The 18,277-nt window shown below is 51.4% G+C and overlaps 1 protein-coding gene across 4 annotated transcripts in view; it reads right to left on the bottom strand.

Moving 5' to 3' along the window:
- Csmd2 (CUB and Sushi multiple domains 2) overlaps nucleotides 1-15,013 on the bottom strand; it is a 553,245-nt gene extending 538,232 nt beyond the window's left edge. For all 4 annotated transcript variants that reach the window (XM_029539695.1, XM_021199594.2, XM_029539696.1 and 1 more), the window contains exon 1: nucleotides 14,651-15,013. In XM_029539695.1, coding sequence (XP_029395555.1) covers nucleotides 14,651-14,852 — 202 coding nt within the window. In that variant the 5' untranslated portion in view covers nucleotides 14,853-15,013. The remainder of the gene's footprint in view (nucleotides 1-14,650) is intronic.
- Nucleotides 15,014-18,277: the final 3,264 nt, after the last annotated feature.

The following is an 18,277-nucleotide window of genomic DNA, read 5'->3' as shown; positions in this document are numbered from 1 at the left end:
AGATAGTGGGTCCCCACAGTCCAGGACGAAAAGAGTGTGGGTTCCAAGCCATGGCAGAAACAGAGACACAGGTGCAGGTTGGAGGACTGTGGGGAGATAAAACCCTCCAAGACTTGATTAGAAAGGGGGTTAGATAAGAGAGGGACTCAATGATGACTCTCGGGTTCCTGGCTCAGGAAGACTCATGGCTGCCAAAGCCATTCATTAAGGTGTGGCAAAATGAACACGGGGTGGAAGGGGGCAGGCACAGAGGCGATGACAGACAGGGGGAAAATTCCCTTTGTGGCTTTTAAACACAGACCATCCTTTGCTGTGTGGGTCTCAAGAGCAGTGGGCAGTCACTATTTTTCTCCAAAGACCTAAAATGGAGCCAATCGGCAATTCTCGTGAGCCAAAGAAAGCCCCAAGAGCCAACAAAATGGTGAACAAAAACAGAGCCAGCTGAAGGGTAGGCAGCACTGGGAGAGGTTTAAGTGGGAAGGAGTGATGAGGATCAGCAGACCAGAGCAGGGAGGCGAGCTGAAAGACAGTGGGAAGGTCAAGAGGCAGGCTGCAACCAGACTAGCGATGGTCCCGAAGTCAAGAGAGCTGCCTGGAGTTGGTAAATAGGAAGTCACATGGGGCCCTAGGCTGGAGCACTTCCCCTGGGCTGAGGAGGGTGAAAGCCAGATGACAAGCACTGAGCAAGGACTTGGCAGACACTCTCACAGGAAGGCAGGCTGGAAGAGGAAGGAGAGGAGAGAGACAGGGTGAGAGCCAGAGGCGGCAGCAGAGTCAGGGGAGGGGTGTTAGGGTATTTTTAAGATTCAAATCAAGTACTCAGCTGGGCTAAGAGGAAACAGAGGGGCTGGAGTGTGTGGGAGGACGTGGGAATGATGGGAGTGAGGGCCCCGGGCAGCACAGAGCACATGAGCTTCAGTCCACGGCTGCACACAGTCAGTGGCAAGGTGCACAGCATCCTTGAGCATCTCCTTTCCCATGAAGCAAGAGACAAAGGTGTTCGGGAAAGGTAGAGGTGATGGGGAGATGGGAACAGGCTCAAGATGGAGTTTTGTGTGCAGATAAAGACAAGAGCCAGGATCAGGACACACCAGGGACAGGAACAAATGGGAGGGGTGTTGAAGCCTGGAGCAAGAAGGAAGGGAGGCAGAGGAGGGGTTCCAATTAACTCCTGGGTTCAGAATGTCATCTTGCTCTTGTTAAGCCCATTGGTTTGTTCTTACTGAGGCTAGCATCTCCCTTATTATTTCATTGTTATCAGTGGCTTTCAGACCAACATGTCAGGGATAGTAACATCTTCAAGGTACGTAGTCTACCTCCTTGCCCCTTATCTAAAACATTCCCTGCTCCCTTGCCCAGCCTTTGAACAACCTTTCACCACCACGGAATATCTGCCACACAGAAAACCGGAAAGAAAAACCTTATTGCTCTGGAACGCAGCCTCCAGAGTCTCCAGTTCAGTTTGACAACTGCCTGATGAGCGGCCAGTGGCCAAGCATCTACCAGGCTACGGCCAATGTCCTAGGCACTGGAGACAATGAAATAAACTAAAGGTCCAAAGCTCACTCACCTGTAGTCAAGAACATCTACCAGGCACTTTGCAATATTCACAAGCATGACAGAGAAGACAGAACCTCAACCCATTTTACCAGTGCCACGGAAGCCCAGGATAAACCAGAGTCAAGTTTCACCCACTGCTGACTTTCAGTGCAGAGTTTGTGCCAGAGAATGTAAGACCTGGTTCTCCCAGATTCTTGAGTGGATGTAAATTACCTACAAATTTTGCTAAAATGCAGATTCTGATTCTATAGGCAGAGTGGAACCTATGGAGCTAGATTTCTAAGAAACCTTCAAGTGTCTTGGGGACATGTGGCCAGTCAGTCTTCTGTCTCTTGTGCCTGTCCTCCTGAGCATTCACTAGCCTCTCCCTCGATTCCTGAATGGGTGAATAAATTAATGGGTGTATGGGTGGGTGGGTGAATGGATGGATGGGTAGGTGAGCGGCTAGGTGAATGGATGAATGAATGGGTAGGTGGGTAGATGGGTTCATGTATGAATGAATGGGTAGGTGGGTAGATGGGTACATGTATGAATGAATGGGTAGGTGGGTGGATGGATGGATGGATGGATGGATGGATGGATGGATGGATGGATGGATGGATGGATGGATGGTTGGCTAGGTGAATGGATAAATGGGTTCATGGATGGATGAGTGGATGGATAGATGGGTGGGTGGGTAAGTGGATAGGTAGAAGGGTAGGTAGGTATATAGGTAGAAGGATGAACAAGTGTTATCCCTGAGCCTCCTAGTGTCTGTGGATTTCCTATTTGTATATCTGACTGTTTGCCTCAGTTTCCCTAAACCTCTGACTTCTCTCGAAGAATTTTTCTAAATGCATTGTCCTGGCTTAGGACCCTTCTGCTCAGGTAAATCTCTTCCACAGAGCTAAGTCCAGCCTCTTCCAGGATGTAGGAGAGTCCTGAAAACTGGGCTTGGTCACCCCACTGCAGAGCCTCCCGTGCTGCCTCCCACGTGCAGACCCAAGGAAAGCAACAGGCAGGTGCTTCTGTCTGCTTTTCAACAAGGATGAAATCTAGAAAGCTGAGAGCCAGGCTTCCAGAGGGCCCTGAGGTATCACCTAACAAATCCAGGCTGGAGGAAGGACGTGAGGAGCTCCCTCGCCTCGAGGCTTATGGGAAGTGTGCTGAGCAGTTCAGGGATGCTAAGCTTGCCCAGTCTCTTCTGGTGGTTGCACATCTCGCTAACACAAGCCATCACCCTGATAATCACCTCTGGGGTGCAGTAGCCTAGAAGACAGGAGAGGCAGAGGGGCGGGAGGAAGGAGAATGAATGTGGGTGGAAAGGCAACCACAAAGACAGCGGGTGAGGATGGTCTGACAACGACGATGGTCGGACAACGAGGACCTTCTGAGATTCCTTCACGGTCAGGGTCACAGGAATGTGACCACTGATGGGAGAGTTGAAGATGATCTCCAGTAAAACTTCACTTTTGGTCCTGGGGAACTGAATACCTGAGTGGCTCCTGGATAGGTAGGCAGGCAGGCAGGCAGACAGACAGACAAACAGACAGATAGACAGATCAGATCAGAGAGATGGCAGGGCAAATGCATGAAAAATGCAGGAATCCGACTTGTTCCTAGATACTGACTTAGAAGATGAGAGGCATGTTGGGAGGCTGTGCCTTTGAGCTTCTGAACTAAGAAATTCCAAATCCAGACTCTCCCCCTTCCTGCCATATGGACTTGGATAAGTAACTCAATCTTTTGTTGTTTTGGTTTGGTTTGGTTTGTTTGTTTGTTTTAGTTTTTTGTTTTTTTTTTTGTTTGTTTGGTTTAGAGACAAGAGTTTGTCCTGGAACTTGCTCTGTAGACCAGGCTAGTCTCAAACTCACAGAGATCCACCTGCCTCTGCCTCCCCAGTGCTGGGATTAAAGGTGAGCGCCACCCTGTCCAGCTAAACCGAAACTTCTCATGCCTCGGTTTACTCCCCTACAAAAAGACCCATCTCTTTAGGGTGTTGTAAGGTATAAGAGAGAAATGTGCAGCCCCCGACTAAGAGTTCTGTAAGGAACAGCTTTGGAGAAGCTTTACAATGCAGAGGGACAGATGCAGATGTAATGGCACACAAAACAGCCTGCTACTCAAACACCCAGTCCTGTATTCTTGGCACCGACTATTCACCTGCTCATGCTTGAAGAATCTGCAAGGTGAAGCCAGCCTGCACGACCTACCCCATTCCTTGCTCCTCTTGGAGCTCCCTTGGCCCTCCGTATCTTACAACTGTCCCTCCAGGAGTGAACTTGGTTTAAAATGGCATTTGCATCTGTGTTCCCAGCTCAGGGCCACTGCACTTGGTTCTCAGTTAATGTTCTAGAGAGCCAGCCCTTGGGTCATTAGCAGATGGAGCGAGCAAAGGTCTTGAAACCCCACTAGCTGGCAGGGCTGCTGGGCTGAAGCCCGACCTGAGGAGAGGCCATAGAAGGGAGGGTCCTGGGTGGAAACAGTGAAGCCAAGTTGAGGAAGAGGCTGTGAATGATGGGGAGGGGTGGGTAGAGAAGGAGATGACCGCCATACAGAGTGAGGGTCCTGATGTCCAGGGAAGTACAGGACTAGGAAAGAGGGAGGACCAGGGAGGACTGGGAGGAATGGAAGCAAAAGGCAAAGCAGAAACCAAACTGAATGGTGCCCACGGCCCACTCAGATGATGCTGGCTATGTCTCCCTGTAAGTGGCACTGGTAAAATGCCTTGCTAAACCAGCCCCAGTCAGGCAGGGGCTCTATTGTCATTTCTCGCTGGTGATGAAAAGATTGTAACACTCATGCAGAGGACATAGGATCCAGGATCTGGGCAGGGGACAGGGTTGTTCATGCACTTTCAACAGCTCCTTCGGGTCCAGGAGGCCGGGTTAGAGAACAGAGACGTGGGAGTAACAAGGTCCTTTGGGCCCCTCCCACTTATCTCTATGATCCTCTTGGTTCTCCCAACAGCACCCATGCTCCCCAGACCCACCCTATCCTCATCCTTCCTTAAACCTTCAGAAACCTGTAGTTGGCAATGCAACAAACCACCGGTGTCTACTCCAGACTCCAAGTCTCCCCCTTGTTAGTGGGCTTTCCCTCCACTGAACTCTCTGAACTTGATCGTGCCCTGTGCCCACTCAACCAAGAACCTATCTGTGCCCATTTGCTGCCCCTGTCTCCGCCTGCTCGCTGCTATGGATTCACTCAGGTCTCATCCCCACATCGTGTTCTCTGGGAGTTTTCCCCAGACCCTTATGTAGATGCACACAGACATCTCCTGTACATTTCAGTGTTGTTGTGTTAATATATATATATATATATATATAAAACATTAGATTTACCATCTTAACCATCTTTGAGGGCCGTGATAATTACTGCTTCAGTACATCTGACATGCCATTTAAAGCCACAAAGTCCTAATAAGCAAGTAAAGAGAGGAGAACTCTAGAAGGCTTCTGGTAGCACGTGGCACAGAGGGCCAGGGCCCTCATAGCCTACCCAAGCCTGTTCTCTGTCCCTCCTCTAGTGGCCTGACTCCCCATCAGTCCTTCAGCACAGTTGTGGAAGGGCAGGCAGCAGCTCTGAGCTGCAGGGGTGGCCTGAGCCCAGCACTCGGCTCTGGCTCCTCCTGGAACTTGACTGGAGTTCTGCTTCTCCGGGGATCCAGCAGCGGCCTCCTGCTCCCAAGTCTCCAGTACAGATGCTGGCTTATGCTACTATAGAGTGCAGGAGGCCCCAGCACCAGTCGCCTCTCCCTGCCTACTGTCATCTTCACTGTATTCTATGAGCTGGCCCGGCTACTGGCCTCTGCCCACCTTGTGAGATCCATCCCAGTGGGACCACCAGCCACCCCTCCTTTCCTACCCTCCTGACCCTGATCTGGCCTGGGGTCAATATCATAGAGTGGTCATAGGCCTATTGACCCACTACATGCATGCATACTACATATGTACATACATAATAGTACATATATACTGCATAAAGACTGCATACATACTATACAACACATGCAACATACATACTACACATGTACATGCATACTACACAATACATGCAACATACATACTACATACACACTACATATATGCTACATACATATGTCATGGACCTATCAATGTACTTGATATAGTTTAGACTCACCATGGAAACAAACCACTGGGCACATTTGTGAGAGTGAGTCAATTGAAGTGAGAAGACCTACCCTAAACATGGCAGCATCATTCCAAGGGCTGGGGTCCTAGACCAGATAAGGAGGAGAAAGGCATCTGAGTGCCAGCATCTCTCTTTCTCTGCACCCTGATGCAAATGTGACTGGCCGCCTCACACTCCTGCCTCTGTGACTTTCCCATGGCGGTGGACTGCACCTTTGGACTGTGAGACAAAACACACATTTCCCCCCTTGCTTTTGTAGGATATTTCATCGAATTATAGAGAAAATGAACTAGCATGAGGCACAGTTCTGCATCACTAAGAGTGTTTGTGATGGGCTACCCTCACCAGCATGTGCTCTTCCTTATCCATTCGCACACACTTATGTTGCTACCACTTTTCACTGAAAAATGATGCTGCGAGCCTGTGTACGATCACTGAAGCCCATCTAAGGGTCCAGGAGAGGGTGTGCCCTCAGTAAACGCCTGCAAATGGTCTCGGTTTTCTCATAGTCTCTAAGTAAAGCACCATGCATTAATTTGTACTTTTACTGGGGGTCTTCGCATAACAGGGCCTTGAGCCAGAGGGAATGTCTTATAGGATCTGTGAGCACGGGATGGGTAAGAAAGGATCTGGGATGCAGGAAGACAGTGGTCCAGGTGGGACTGGGAATGTACCCTGTCCCCAAGCTCACCAGCACACTCAGATTCCTCAGCCAGCTCCTGTCTTCCCTAAACGTTGCTGAGGACGGGACACAGCTCACTTGGTGCTGTTGCTCATCCAGCATGAAAACAGCCCTATGCTCCGCTTCCAGCTGGACGAGGCAATATAGGCCTATATTCCCACAATCTGGGAGTTCAAGGCAGGGAGATCAAAAGCCATCTTAAGGAGCAAGTTCAAGGCTAGGCTGGGACACAAGAAACACTTCTTCAAAAAATTTAAAAACAAAAACAAAAACAAAAAAAAAACCAAAAACCAGTGATGTGTGAGACTGAGTCAGAGTGAAACAGCTCTCTCCAAAACAAGAGGCAGCAGACAAGACAGAGCAAAGAAAGAAGTTAATTGTAACCTTTAAAATGACAAAAGGCAATGCCTTCAAAATATACAGAGTGTGAATCAACCCCTAAATATTTGATTAACAATTTAATTTGGGGAGCTGGGGAGATGACTCAGCATTTAAGAACTTGGCTGCACTTCCAGAGGTCACAAGTTTGATTCCCAGCACCCACATGGTAGTTGATGACTGCCTGGAACTCCAGTTCCAAAGGATCCAGCATCCAGTACTCTCTTCTGGCCTTCACAGGTACTAGGCACACCACATGTGCACTGACATACATAGAGGCAAAACACCCATTCACATGAAGTAAAAATAAATACACAAATCCTGAAAGACAGAGACAGATAGACAGAATCCAATTCAGCAGTTAGCCTAGGTCTTACAGTAGAGGCCTATAATCCCAGTTATTTGGGAGGCTGAGACAGGAGGATCACAAGTTTAAGACCTATCTGGGCAACTTAGAGAGATCCTGTCTCAAAGTCAAATATGAGGCAGTTTGGGGTTTGTAAATGCAGCCCAGCAGGAGAGTGCTTGCCTAGAATACTAGAGTTCAATCCCCAACTCTGCAGAAACTAGTACAATTTTAAAATAGGCAAGGTGTCTGCATTAGCTAGTCACAGAAAGAAAAACCTAAAGACTGCCAAGCACACGGCAGACTTTCAGATCAGCTAGTCATCAGACGACAATGGGACAGCGATTTAAACAGTGGGTGTCATTTTAAACTCACACCACTGGCAGAACCAGAAAAGTGGTTAATACTAAGTATTGATGAAGACTTGGGAAAGCAGAAACTCTAGGTACCCAGAGTAGAACCAGGTCCTGGCATATCAACTGCTACAAACCATTATGGGAAATGCACAAAATTAGTCTGCTAGTGGGGACCCCCGACTCCTACTCCTAAGGACAGTTATCATCAAGCAGGGTCCCAGGAAAACCTGTAGGTGATACAGAAGATGCAATGGGGTTATTCAGCACTTTCTGCATGATCAGAGGTCAAAAAGCCAAAGGTGGAGCAACAGGTGCAAAAATATAACATGTAAAAAACTTCTAACAGAAAACTGCTTTAGAAACCCAAGTCCCAGGCTAAACACACAGATGGAAGGAACCCAGAAGGATCTTCAAAACTCAGTGTACGAGTGAATCAAGTAGGAAACCTGAATCTGGAAGCCAGGTGAAGTGTGTCAGTCAGTCAATGACGTTTAGACACGCCCCTCCATATTTTATAAGGACAATTCATATTTCAAAACCTATATTAAATACATCAGGCTGCGTAGAAACCTCAGTTCAGATCTTGTGCCCTGAATGGATGTGTCTGTGAAACTTTTGCCTCTCCCAGGTTTGCAGAGTACCGCTGCCAGGGGTCAGGGGTGTGGAGGCTGAACACAGGAGGTCTGCTGAGCTGGGGAGTGGGGGTGGTGAATCCTTTCTCCTTTCCCAGTTATGAGGGGGAGCAGTTGTTGCTGGCTTTGGCAAGGAAAGGTGGAGGAATGGGATATTGAGATGGTCTCTCCTTGCCTACTGCCCTGAGCATCCCAAACCACAGGCAGGCAGACTGTTGAACTCACACTCATTAGCCTGACCACTGGAAAAAGCTAACACTAGTGAACTCTTGGACCTAGTGTAACAACGCTGGCTTCCTTCTGTTTTGCGGGATCAAGGACTTCTAAGTCCATCCTGGCACAGGCAGGGCGTCCCTGACTTTTGTGCCCATTTTACAGGTAAGGAAATAGAGACTCAGCTAAAAGAGGAAATGGTTCTCATTATCTCAAGGTCAGCCAGGTTATAAGCCTGATGGAAGCTGGACAACTAGCTTGCTGACTTCTGGGCCAAACAGAAGTCTTTTCCTTTCTCCTGGCCCCTCTGCTATGAGCCAACCTTCTAGGATTGCGCACATGACAAGGTCCAGGAAGGCAGAATCACACAGGTCCCAGGAAGCCAGCTGTTATTGTGGAGGTAGCTGTTTTATGCTAGAGACAGTTGAATGGGAAAAATAAACCAATGCATTTGCACCTTCTCATTTGATACAATGTATCTGACCACACCCACTCATCTCCAATTCTGCCAATCTCTGAACTTTGTTCCCCCCCCACACACACACACACACTCCTCATGTAGTGCTTCATGACTGTCAGTGGGAGTCAGGCTGGGGTAGGGATAGGGTGAGGAGACAGACAGCAATGGAAAGACAAACCTCCAGCAGCCTGTGTCAACTCGATCACACTCGCTCATCTCAGAAAGAACCATCAATCACTTCGAACAACATCCCTGCGTGCCCTCTGATGAGACACTCCACCTATGGTCTCAATTTCAGCATCTCTCTGCTTTCTCCTTTTAAAGTTACGACCGTCACACTTGCTTACTTCCAATCAATAAATAGATGTAGCTACTTAATAATGGAACTTACTCTGTTTGTCTCTTTGAAAAACCTAGAAGATGGACAGGTTACCCATTTTGAAGTTCCTTGGTTATAATTGCACTTCAGTGGGTCTGAAGGAGACACTGGCTGGGGAAAAGGCTATTTCCCATAAAAAAAAAAAAAGCAACGAAAGCCCTAGACCACACAGAGAGCCTCAAACAAAGTTCTAAGACTTACTTGGCACTCTCAATCATGTATCTATGTTATTTTAAGCAACACACACACACATACACACACACACACACACACACACACACACACACACACACTCCTTATGGTGATTTCTAGAAGAGAGTTGACAGCCTCTTAGAGATCAGGTTCAGTTTCAAATTTGCTAAGGATACAGCAACAGAGAGGTGGAAAGTACAATGCGGTTTTCAGTGGGAAGACTCTCCCCAACAAGGACAGCCAGGAGTCAAGAGCTCCTCCTCCACCCAGGCATCTGACGTGGACAGCAAAAGAACTGACACAATGAGTGGTGGACTTGACGTGAGTGGCCTTGATACTCCCGGCTTGTACCAGAGGCACTTCTCTGATTATGGCTCCTGGGGGCAGCCACCCAGGACTCTCCCTGAAGAATGATCCATTGCAGTTGGATTGGGAAACCCCATAGTACTCTAGGGCCTATGCCATGTGGAAGAAAGTATAAATGGGGGCTTTTTCTCCCCCCAGAAACTTCACAGTTCAGGCAAGAAACTGAAGCTCATGGGGTCTTGGGGAAGAAGGCGAAGGTCTTACTCTCACACGATGTGGGCAAGCCTGAGCACCACCAGTCGAGTTCTACCTAGACAGCTGTCAGGCTTAACAGCAAAGTGACTTTGCACTCATCCCAGACATCTGCATGGAAGATGGAGGAACCATGGCTTTTAAGATGACTAGAAGCTCAGGATCCACGGCAGGAGCATTCTAAGTGGTTGAATACCGCCTGTGTCCCTGGAGATGAATGGCATCTGTAGGAATGTGTAAGTGATCTTGAGTCAGGTAGACCTAGGTCCAAATCCTGCCTGGGACAATGCTGTAGAAACTGACTTAATCCATGAGAGCTTGATGATTACCAGTGTGCTCTCGGTAAACCTTAGCTAAAGCTGTCGCTCCCCTGGCTGTCCAGACACGTTTCTGAGAACCCTAGCTCAAAGGGTGCACGCTAAAAGCACCCAGTCTCCCTGGCTGCCTCCTTTGTCCTCCGTGTTGCTGCTCAGATCTGGCCTCCCCTTTAAGCTGCCTCTTCTTAAGGCAGCTGTAGCCCTGGTCAGCTTCCCGTCTCTTTTGGAATCTTATCCCTATCAGGGGAATGGCTGTCTCTTTGGAGTTGGGGGATCCCTGTGCCTCAGAGAGCTCGGAAGATCAGCCAGGTCTCTAACAGGAGCATGTGTTCTGCTGAGCAATTGGATTCCCTGAAGCCCGTTCTCATGATGGTGACGATGAAGTGGGTAAGCCAGGCACAGGAGCCGCTGCTGTCAAAGCCACCTGCTGGCTTCTTCTGAACCAACAGAGCCCATCAGGGTCTCAGACCCTGCACACTAAGCTTTCCAGTCCTTTAATTCTAGCTTCCCCTTGAACAGAGTTATACAGTCAAGGACCCTAGATACAGAACCGCCTACTATGCTCTTGTCAGCCTATTTATTAAAACACACACCACACACACACCACACACACACACACACACAGACACACACACACACACACACACATAATTGTAAATGAGACTTCAAGCCCAAACACACCGTGGTGACTGAGCAGTTAAATGTCTTTCGTTGGGCATTCCCCTGTGGGGAGCTGGGGATAGGGGGTGGGGGTTGAGGACTTTTTGCAATGCTTCTAGAACCTAGAACACTAGCTCACCAACCTGTGACATTTAGTTGTAAGGAAAAACAACTGGGAACTCGGGGTCTGTCACTGTGTTGCCTCTGCGTACCAGCTGGCTTCCTTCGTCCCTGAAACTCGGTCTTGCATCAACAATCCCTGGAAAACAGTCCGAGGAAGAGAATTTCGAAAACCATCTGCTGGTAGAAGTGCTGTCCGTCAAACAGCAGCTCGGTGCTGAGCAGGGCCTGGCAGAGCTGGGTGCTGGGGCTACCAAGAGGATTAAAGAGCTGTTCCTTGGTGCTCAGTTTAGTAGTTGAGACTGGCACTTTTACATTACCTGGGTACCATGACAGAACAGTGGGTCCTTCTGATGCAAGAGGCAGACTACAAGTTAGCCCTTAAGTGACAAGCAATTCAAAGATGTTGGCTAAAATTTAGTTTTTAAACCATAAAGGTGAGGAGATGGGAGAAAAAAAATCAGAACTCCTTAACTTAGAGTTTAATATCTGTCCTAGTTGTAAGCACTTCTTAAGAGTGCGGGGACATCCCAGCCTTCTCCCTCTCTCTCTCTCTCTCTCTCTCTCTCTCTCTCTCTCTCTCTCTCTCTCTCTCTCTCTTTCTCTCCCTCTCTTTCTAGGCTCTCATTCCAAAGAAAAGCAGCACTTCTGGAGAAGAAAGAAGGGTGTCTAATTTCAGGCCTCAATGGCCAACAACATGGAAGGAAAGGAGGGTCCACCTAAGACTGAGTACCTGGGCATCTCTGGAGGAATAACATGAGTGCTCCGGCCTTGGGAAGGTGCCCTGAGGGCAGGTGCCCGTGCAGGCTGAATAGGCTGAGCTTATCTACAAACTAGGAAGCCAGCAGACACCACATTTGGCAGGACAGACCTGTCTGGAAGCGTGTGAGCAGCATTAGAGAACTAAGCAGGGTGAGCTCACCAGGAGCTTGAGGACAGGGCGAGTGTTCCTGGGCACCAGACCTCAGGGAGGAAGCTGAGTGTTCCTTCCTATTTGAGAGGAAGAGGTGGTGAAACACAGAATCCCAACAGACTTCGATGGAGTGGTTCAAAGGGCCAGGGCCACAGGCATAGGCAGGGGAAGTACAATGGGATCAGCAGTGAGGTGATTAAGTGATAGGAACGTTTCAATGCCAACCTACAGAGAATGGCTGGGAGCAGGGAAAGTGGATGAAATACCTGCCTTTGACGAGAGTTTGGGCAGACAGTGGTTGAAGGGGGTCAGGAAGGCCAAGCAAGACATCTTCTTGGTGTGTTTTATATGAAAGATACAGGTGCTTACAGGCCGAGGGGAAGCAGGTTTCAAGGAGAGGGGATGTCTGGGGGAAAGGGGGGGGGAGGGCAGGTAATTGAAGAGAGGTCTCTAGGGAGGCTGGGGTCCTACAGCGATGGAGGAAGGAGTGTGATGGGAGGCAGGCCAGGAAGGATGGAGAGAAAGGAAACAGGCATGGACAAGGAAAACACACACACACACACACACACACACACACACACACAAATCCTCACAGTCATTCTCTCCAGCCCAGAGAGGTACTAAATGCCCCCAAAGTGCATTTCATAGTCAACAGTGCGCAGAGATCGCAAAAGGAATGCCTCTCCCATGCCTCTCACACCACTTCCTGCCCACCTCCATTCACTAACTCCATTTCCAAATGTCCGCTGCCTACAAGGCCAGATAGTGCGTGGAAATGCACAGGAAAGCTTCCAAAAGAAACAAGCGCTCTGGGAGCCAGGTCTGGGCCCACCAGAGAGCAACTGCCCCTCCTTTAGACACACTCCAACTTAGGTACCTACCCAAGAGACAACGACAAATGGATCTCAAAAAGGCAGCCTTCCAGCACTGCAGAATACTGTGCAGGCCCCGGGTGAATCGGTCTTTTTCTCTCCCCAGAGGCATGGCATGCTCAAAGGGGCAGGGGCAAACCTAGCAAGGAAAACAAATTTGGCAATCCCAAACAAGTTCCAATTGGCCAAGACAGGGGGGGTCTTTGCCTGGACAAACATCCAATGGGCCCCACAGCAAGTAACAACGGACCCCACAGCTCATGTGATAAGTCTTGGTGACCAGAAGCATTTGGTGTGAGCGGCCTCCCGGTGGGTGTGGGTGTGCGGGAGGCCAAAGCTGAGAGAGGCACGCGCACCGCGGGCGCCCCTCTCTGGGTGTCAGTGGCTATGACTTCTTAGGATTACCTGAGAAAGTCCGGTCAAGTAGGGATAAACAGGCAAGACATGGGGAGCCCTTTCTGACAGAAAACCCCAACACTGAATGGTTACACGGTGGATGACAACGTCCAAGGGAACATTTCACAAGATGCTGAAAGCCAGAGAGGGCCTGAGAGTTTTTGCCACACACTGGCCAACCACGCGAGGGGCGCACTTTCCAAGAAGCGGCAGGGCTTGGGATGGCCCAGGACAAGGCTTGAGAGGCTCAACCTGTGGTTTTAAAACACCAAGCAAACAAGCAACAACAAAACCACTCCTGTGGGGCGGGGTGTCCTGGCCCCAGGCCCAGGCATCGGGTGCTAAGGGTGTTCTTCCCCAGCGGGTGTCAGAATCCAGGAAAGTGAAAACGCAGCTCCAGGCATCCCGGTTTGGACCGGTCCCCCATGGACACACGGAACTTTCTAGGTTGTGGCTAAGCATCTGAAGGTACCGTGGGTAAAGTAGGAGAAGTCCAGTTTAAACCAGCAACCTTTAGAGCGACTGGGCTCACTAAAAGGTCCACATGCCTCTCTCCCAGGAACTGTAAGCTGCACCCACACATCCATCCTAAAGTCCCGCGACTCTCCACACCCTTCAGGTCTGTCCGGACTGGCTTAACGAGATCGAGTCCGCCACCCGAGCCACGGATGCCGCAGCCCAGGCGTTTGGCTGCAGCAGGGCGCGGGAAAGGGCACTTTGGCGCGGAGTAGGAACCGAGCAGAGGGGATGTGTCGGCGCGGACCCTGGCAGCGACATTCCCCCTCCTCCCTCACCACCCGGCACGACCGCCTCCTCCACCTCCAGTGGTTCATCCCCCCTTAAGATCTTCACATGAGCCCTTCAAGAAAGATTGCACGGACCCCCGACCTGGGCGCGCGCCCACCTGCATCCCGCCCCCAGCCCAAGCACAGAGGGGGCGGAGGGCGTCTGAGGAGGTGGGTGGTGACCGCAGTCTCAGGGCTGTTTGGGCGGGGGCAAAGGCTTTGGTCGGAGAAAATGGGCGGGGGCAGGGAAAGACAGACCCTGCAGACGCGGAGGGGGCGCGCCGAGCCTCTCCAACCCCCAGGACGGGTGTGCCAGGCGGAATGGGGAGAGATGGGGGAGTATGGCTCTGGGAAAGTTTATCCCGGAAAAGCTTGGCATCTTGGGGGGCTGGGAGACTGGAGAAACTGAAGCCACAGTCCAGGTGGCCCGCAACCCACGGAGGGGGATGTCTGTCTCCCAGCCCCCCCCCCATACCGGCCGGATCCGGCTAAGTTGCAGCTGGGGTTGGGGACATCCATGAGGGTAGAGGTGAGGATGTGGTCGAAGATGGAGTAGGTGATCTGGGCAGACAGAGAGGAGGATGAACAGCAGGGTGGGTAATCGGAAGAAGGAAGCCAAGCCGAGGTGGGGGAAGGGACTGGGACCGCGTCGAGGTTGGGTGGGCTCGGGTGGGGCGGGCGGCGCGGTCAGACTCACCCGCGGCAGCCGAGGCACTGAGCAGCCCCCAGCCCAGCAGCAGCAGCAGTGGTGGCGGCGGCGGTGGCGGCGGTGGTGGTAGCGGCGGGCGGCCCCAGCGACTCCCGGTGCCCGGCACAAGCGCCCAAATCCGGATTTCGCCGCGAGCCCTCCCTGCCGGGCAGCCGCAACATCCTTGCTCCGGTCCCCGCGAGCGCGGCATAGCGCGGCCAGCAGCCCGAGGGAGAGGCTTCGCTCGCCGCCGAGGAGAAAGGAGGTCAGGAGAGCTCTGTAGCTTTTTTTTTTTTTTTTTTTCTTCCTGCTCCGGGAGGGGGGGAAAAAATCCCGGTACGCGGGAGCCCTGAGCTTCTGCGGCTGGAATGAACCAAGTGTCCGCCCGGCCGGGGAGAGGCGCGCTGCGCTCTCGGAAATGACTCGCTCCAATCCCGCTTCGCGGGGTTCGCGCCGGGGGGGCGGGGGGGTGAATTATCCCCGGATTAATCACTCCGGAGCCGCTTCTCCGCCGCTCCAAATGCTGGGGGTGGAGGCGCAGTTAAGGGGAAAAAAAAAACTGGATGGGGGGGTGTTCTTCAGCGCCACCTGCACCTCCTAATAAACCACAAATTACATCTAAAGGGTTGTTTATTCCTATTTGTTTTACAATTGACCAGTTTCTTTTAAGTTCAGTCCTCCGGCTTTCATTTAAAAGATCACCATCAGTACACCCCCTCCCGTACACACACACACACACACACACACACACTCACACACGCACGCACGCACAGAAACACACACTCTTGCATACTCAGGCACATACACGCCTCCTCCACGTTTGGAAATGGGAATACTGTCTGGGGAGAGGTAAGCAAAGAAGATTGCAGTTCCCCGAGTCGTGGGTGTTGCGAGAAAATCTTGGGTACTGGCTTTGAACTTGTAGTCTTGGGTCTGGGGAGGACACTGGAGCTCAGTTAGCTGTAGCCCATCCCAGGAGATGGGTGCTTGAACACAGAGGAAGACAGGGTTAAGAATTGAAGGGTGAGTGAAACGGGGGTGGGGGTGGGGGTGAATGGTCCCTTCATTCAGTCCAGGGCAGTCCTACCCCTAGCCTAAGACAAAACCGCAGGGATGGTATACTGAGATTGGGGGCGGGAGGGGGTATGGGATTGGTGGAAGATTGTGTACGAGTCCCTTGAACAATTTACCCTCTAATTTAAATGACTGGGCCTGCTAGTCCCCCACACCCACCCAACCAGGGCCCCAAACCAGATGAGTTTCTCCCAAGGAAGTGAGCCCTTATCTTCCACAGGCTGGTAGCGACTGCCTTCAGACCCACAAGGGCGCAGCATAGGTTCCACACACACACACACACACACACACACGAGCCCCCTCCGCCTCAGCAGCGGTCTCAGACTGGTCTACCCTAGGCTGCTCTGCCAGTCACGAGGGCCCCTTCGTTGTCTACGCCAAACTCTTGCCTAGGGCGAAGAGACGCTTTGGGAGATGAGGGAGGCCGGAGAGGACTGCGAGCGACAAGGCAGGGGGAGAAGGCTCCGCCTGGCGAGCGCAGCGTAAAAGCACCTGCCGGCATACACTCCACCCCACCCCCCTCTGCCAGAATCACCCAGAGAGGCAGATCTTGCGTTTAGGCAGTCTGGAAATCAAGTGATTTGGCCAAGCTGGCGTTCTGGCATCCTGGAGGCTCAGGAGCCTAGGAACCCTGATGGCGGGCGGCGAGGCAGGGACATTTCCTGGGAAGGGCTAAGAAAGGGACTTCAGGGTTGGCAACTTGGGTTAGGGGGTTTCTGCAACCCAAGTTGACCAGCTGTCAGCAGCCTGGAAAATGCTTCGGGGTTATGTCTGGGATTGGAGAGGAGGGGGATATGAGGAGGAGTGGACGCTACTTCTTATTCCCACCAAAAACTTGCTCCACAGAACCACACTTTCTCAGAGCGCTTGGTCTTTCCCTTTCCCCCACCCCAACCCTGGTGGTTCCGGTTTCCCTGCATGAGCTCATCCCACAGCTGGGGAAGGCGCCTGGTGGCCCCCGGAGTGGGTATGGAGAATTCTGTGAATCGCGGGTCCCATTTCCCACCCCCATCACACTGGCCCATCCCGGCACAGTCTCTCTGGGTGCCAAGAACCAACTGAAGCAGCCAGAAAACCTCAGTGAAAGGCTTGCTTTATATGCCTAGGGTAGCGAGGAGGGGGCTATTCGTTTCTCATTGTCCAGGCCCAGGCCTCCATAGAGCTCAGCTAGCTGAGGTTGGCTGTGTCTTCCCACCAGCCCTGCAGGGTGGGGGAGGATATGATGCTGTGGCCTTCGGGGGTGGGGGTGGGGGTGGAGGTTGCTGGCTGGCTGTGTCATGCCAAGGGTGCACGCTAGACCCTTCTCCTCCCTCCTAAGCAGGGTTCTTCCAGGGAAAGGCACGGCCCGCAATGGTGGTGAGACCTCTGCAGCCTGTAGCTGGGCTTTTCCATAATTCTGAGGCTCAAAGCCAAGGAATTTTCTCCTACCAAAGAAACCAGCTCTGACTGGAACCGACAGCTGAGGCTCACCCTTTATGTTTGTCTCCCTACTCTTCTTAGGGGCTGTGGAAGGCAGGAGCACGCTTTTAATCCCTGAAAACAACCCACTTCTTCCACCTCCACGGCTTACTCTGATCTATTTGGGTCTGCACACATTTACACAGCGCCTCCTGTGTTCAGGGGTCCTGCACTGGGAAGGACTGTGCACCCCGTGGAGATGCTCAGGTTGTGGTCCTGATTTGGGAGGAAACAGAGGTGGAAACCCACAGGTAACTGATACAGCCAGACAGCTATAATCACCAGGGATGGAGAGGCCTGCCACATAGAGCCATATCAGCGCACTATGTGGGCTTTGAACTTGGTATATCAGAAGGCTAGTTCAAGGAGAATCTGGGCTGGACCTTGATGCGCAATAAGGACTTGAAGAGGATGGAGATTCATTTACTCAACAAATATTCATGGAGCACTACTAAGTGTCCGGGTGCCATGTTAAATAAGAAATACCCAGGATAGTGGATGGCTCTTGACTTGATGGAGCTATTTAAGTAAGCGAACGCGCCTAAGGTTCCGGAGGAAGGAAACATGAGCGAATACGGAGCGAGTTTCACTTTCACAGGGTGCGTCTGGGAAGCCCTCTCTGACGTGACCCTGAGAAATGATCCTAAAATTAACCAAATTGCAAAGGGGTTTCTTTAGAGAGGGATCAGGCAAGGCCTTCCTTGTGGAAGGCCCCAAGTGACAAAGGGTGTCTTAGTTACAGTTTCCATTGCCGTGACCAAGGCAACTCTTATAAAGGACATTTAATTGGGGCTGGCGTACAGGTTCAGAGGTTCAGTCCACTACCACCATGGTGGGGGAGCATGGCAGCATCCAGGCAAACGTGACGCAGAAGGAGCTGAGAGATCTGCGTCTTAACACTACTGCAGCCAGGAGAGACTGACTTCCACAAAGCTAGGAAGAGGCTCTCAAAGCCCACCTCCACAATGACTCACTTCCTTCAACAAGACCACACCTCCTCCAACAAGGTCACACCTCCTCCAACAAGGCCACACCTCCTCCAACAAGGTCATACCTCCTCCAACAAGGCCACACCTCCTCCAACAAGGCCACACCTCCTCCAAC

This window comes from Mus pahari, chromosome 6 (assembly GCF_900095145.1).
Source record: "Mus pahari chromosome 6, PAHARI_EIJ_v1.1, whole genome shotgun sequence".
Classification (NCBI taxonomy): domain Eukaryota; kingdom Metazoa; phylum Chordata; class Mammalia; order Rodentia; family Muridae; genus Mus; species Mus pahari.
The sequence above is the reverse complement of the archived record's forward strand: the minus strand, read 5'-3'. Positions and strand labels throughout refer to the sequence as shown.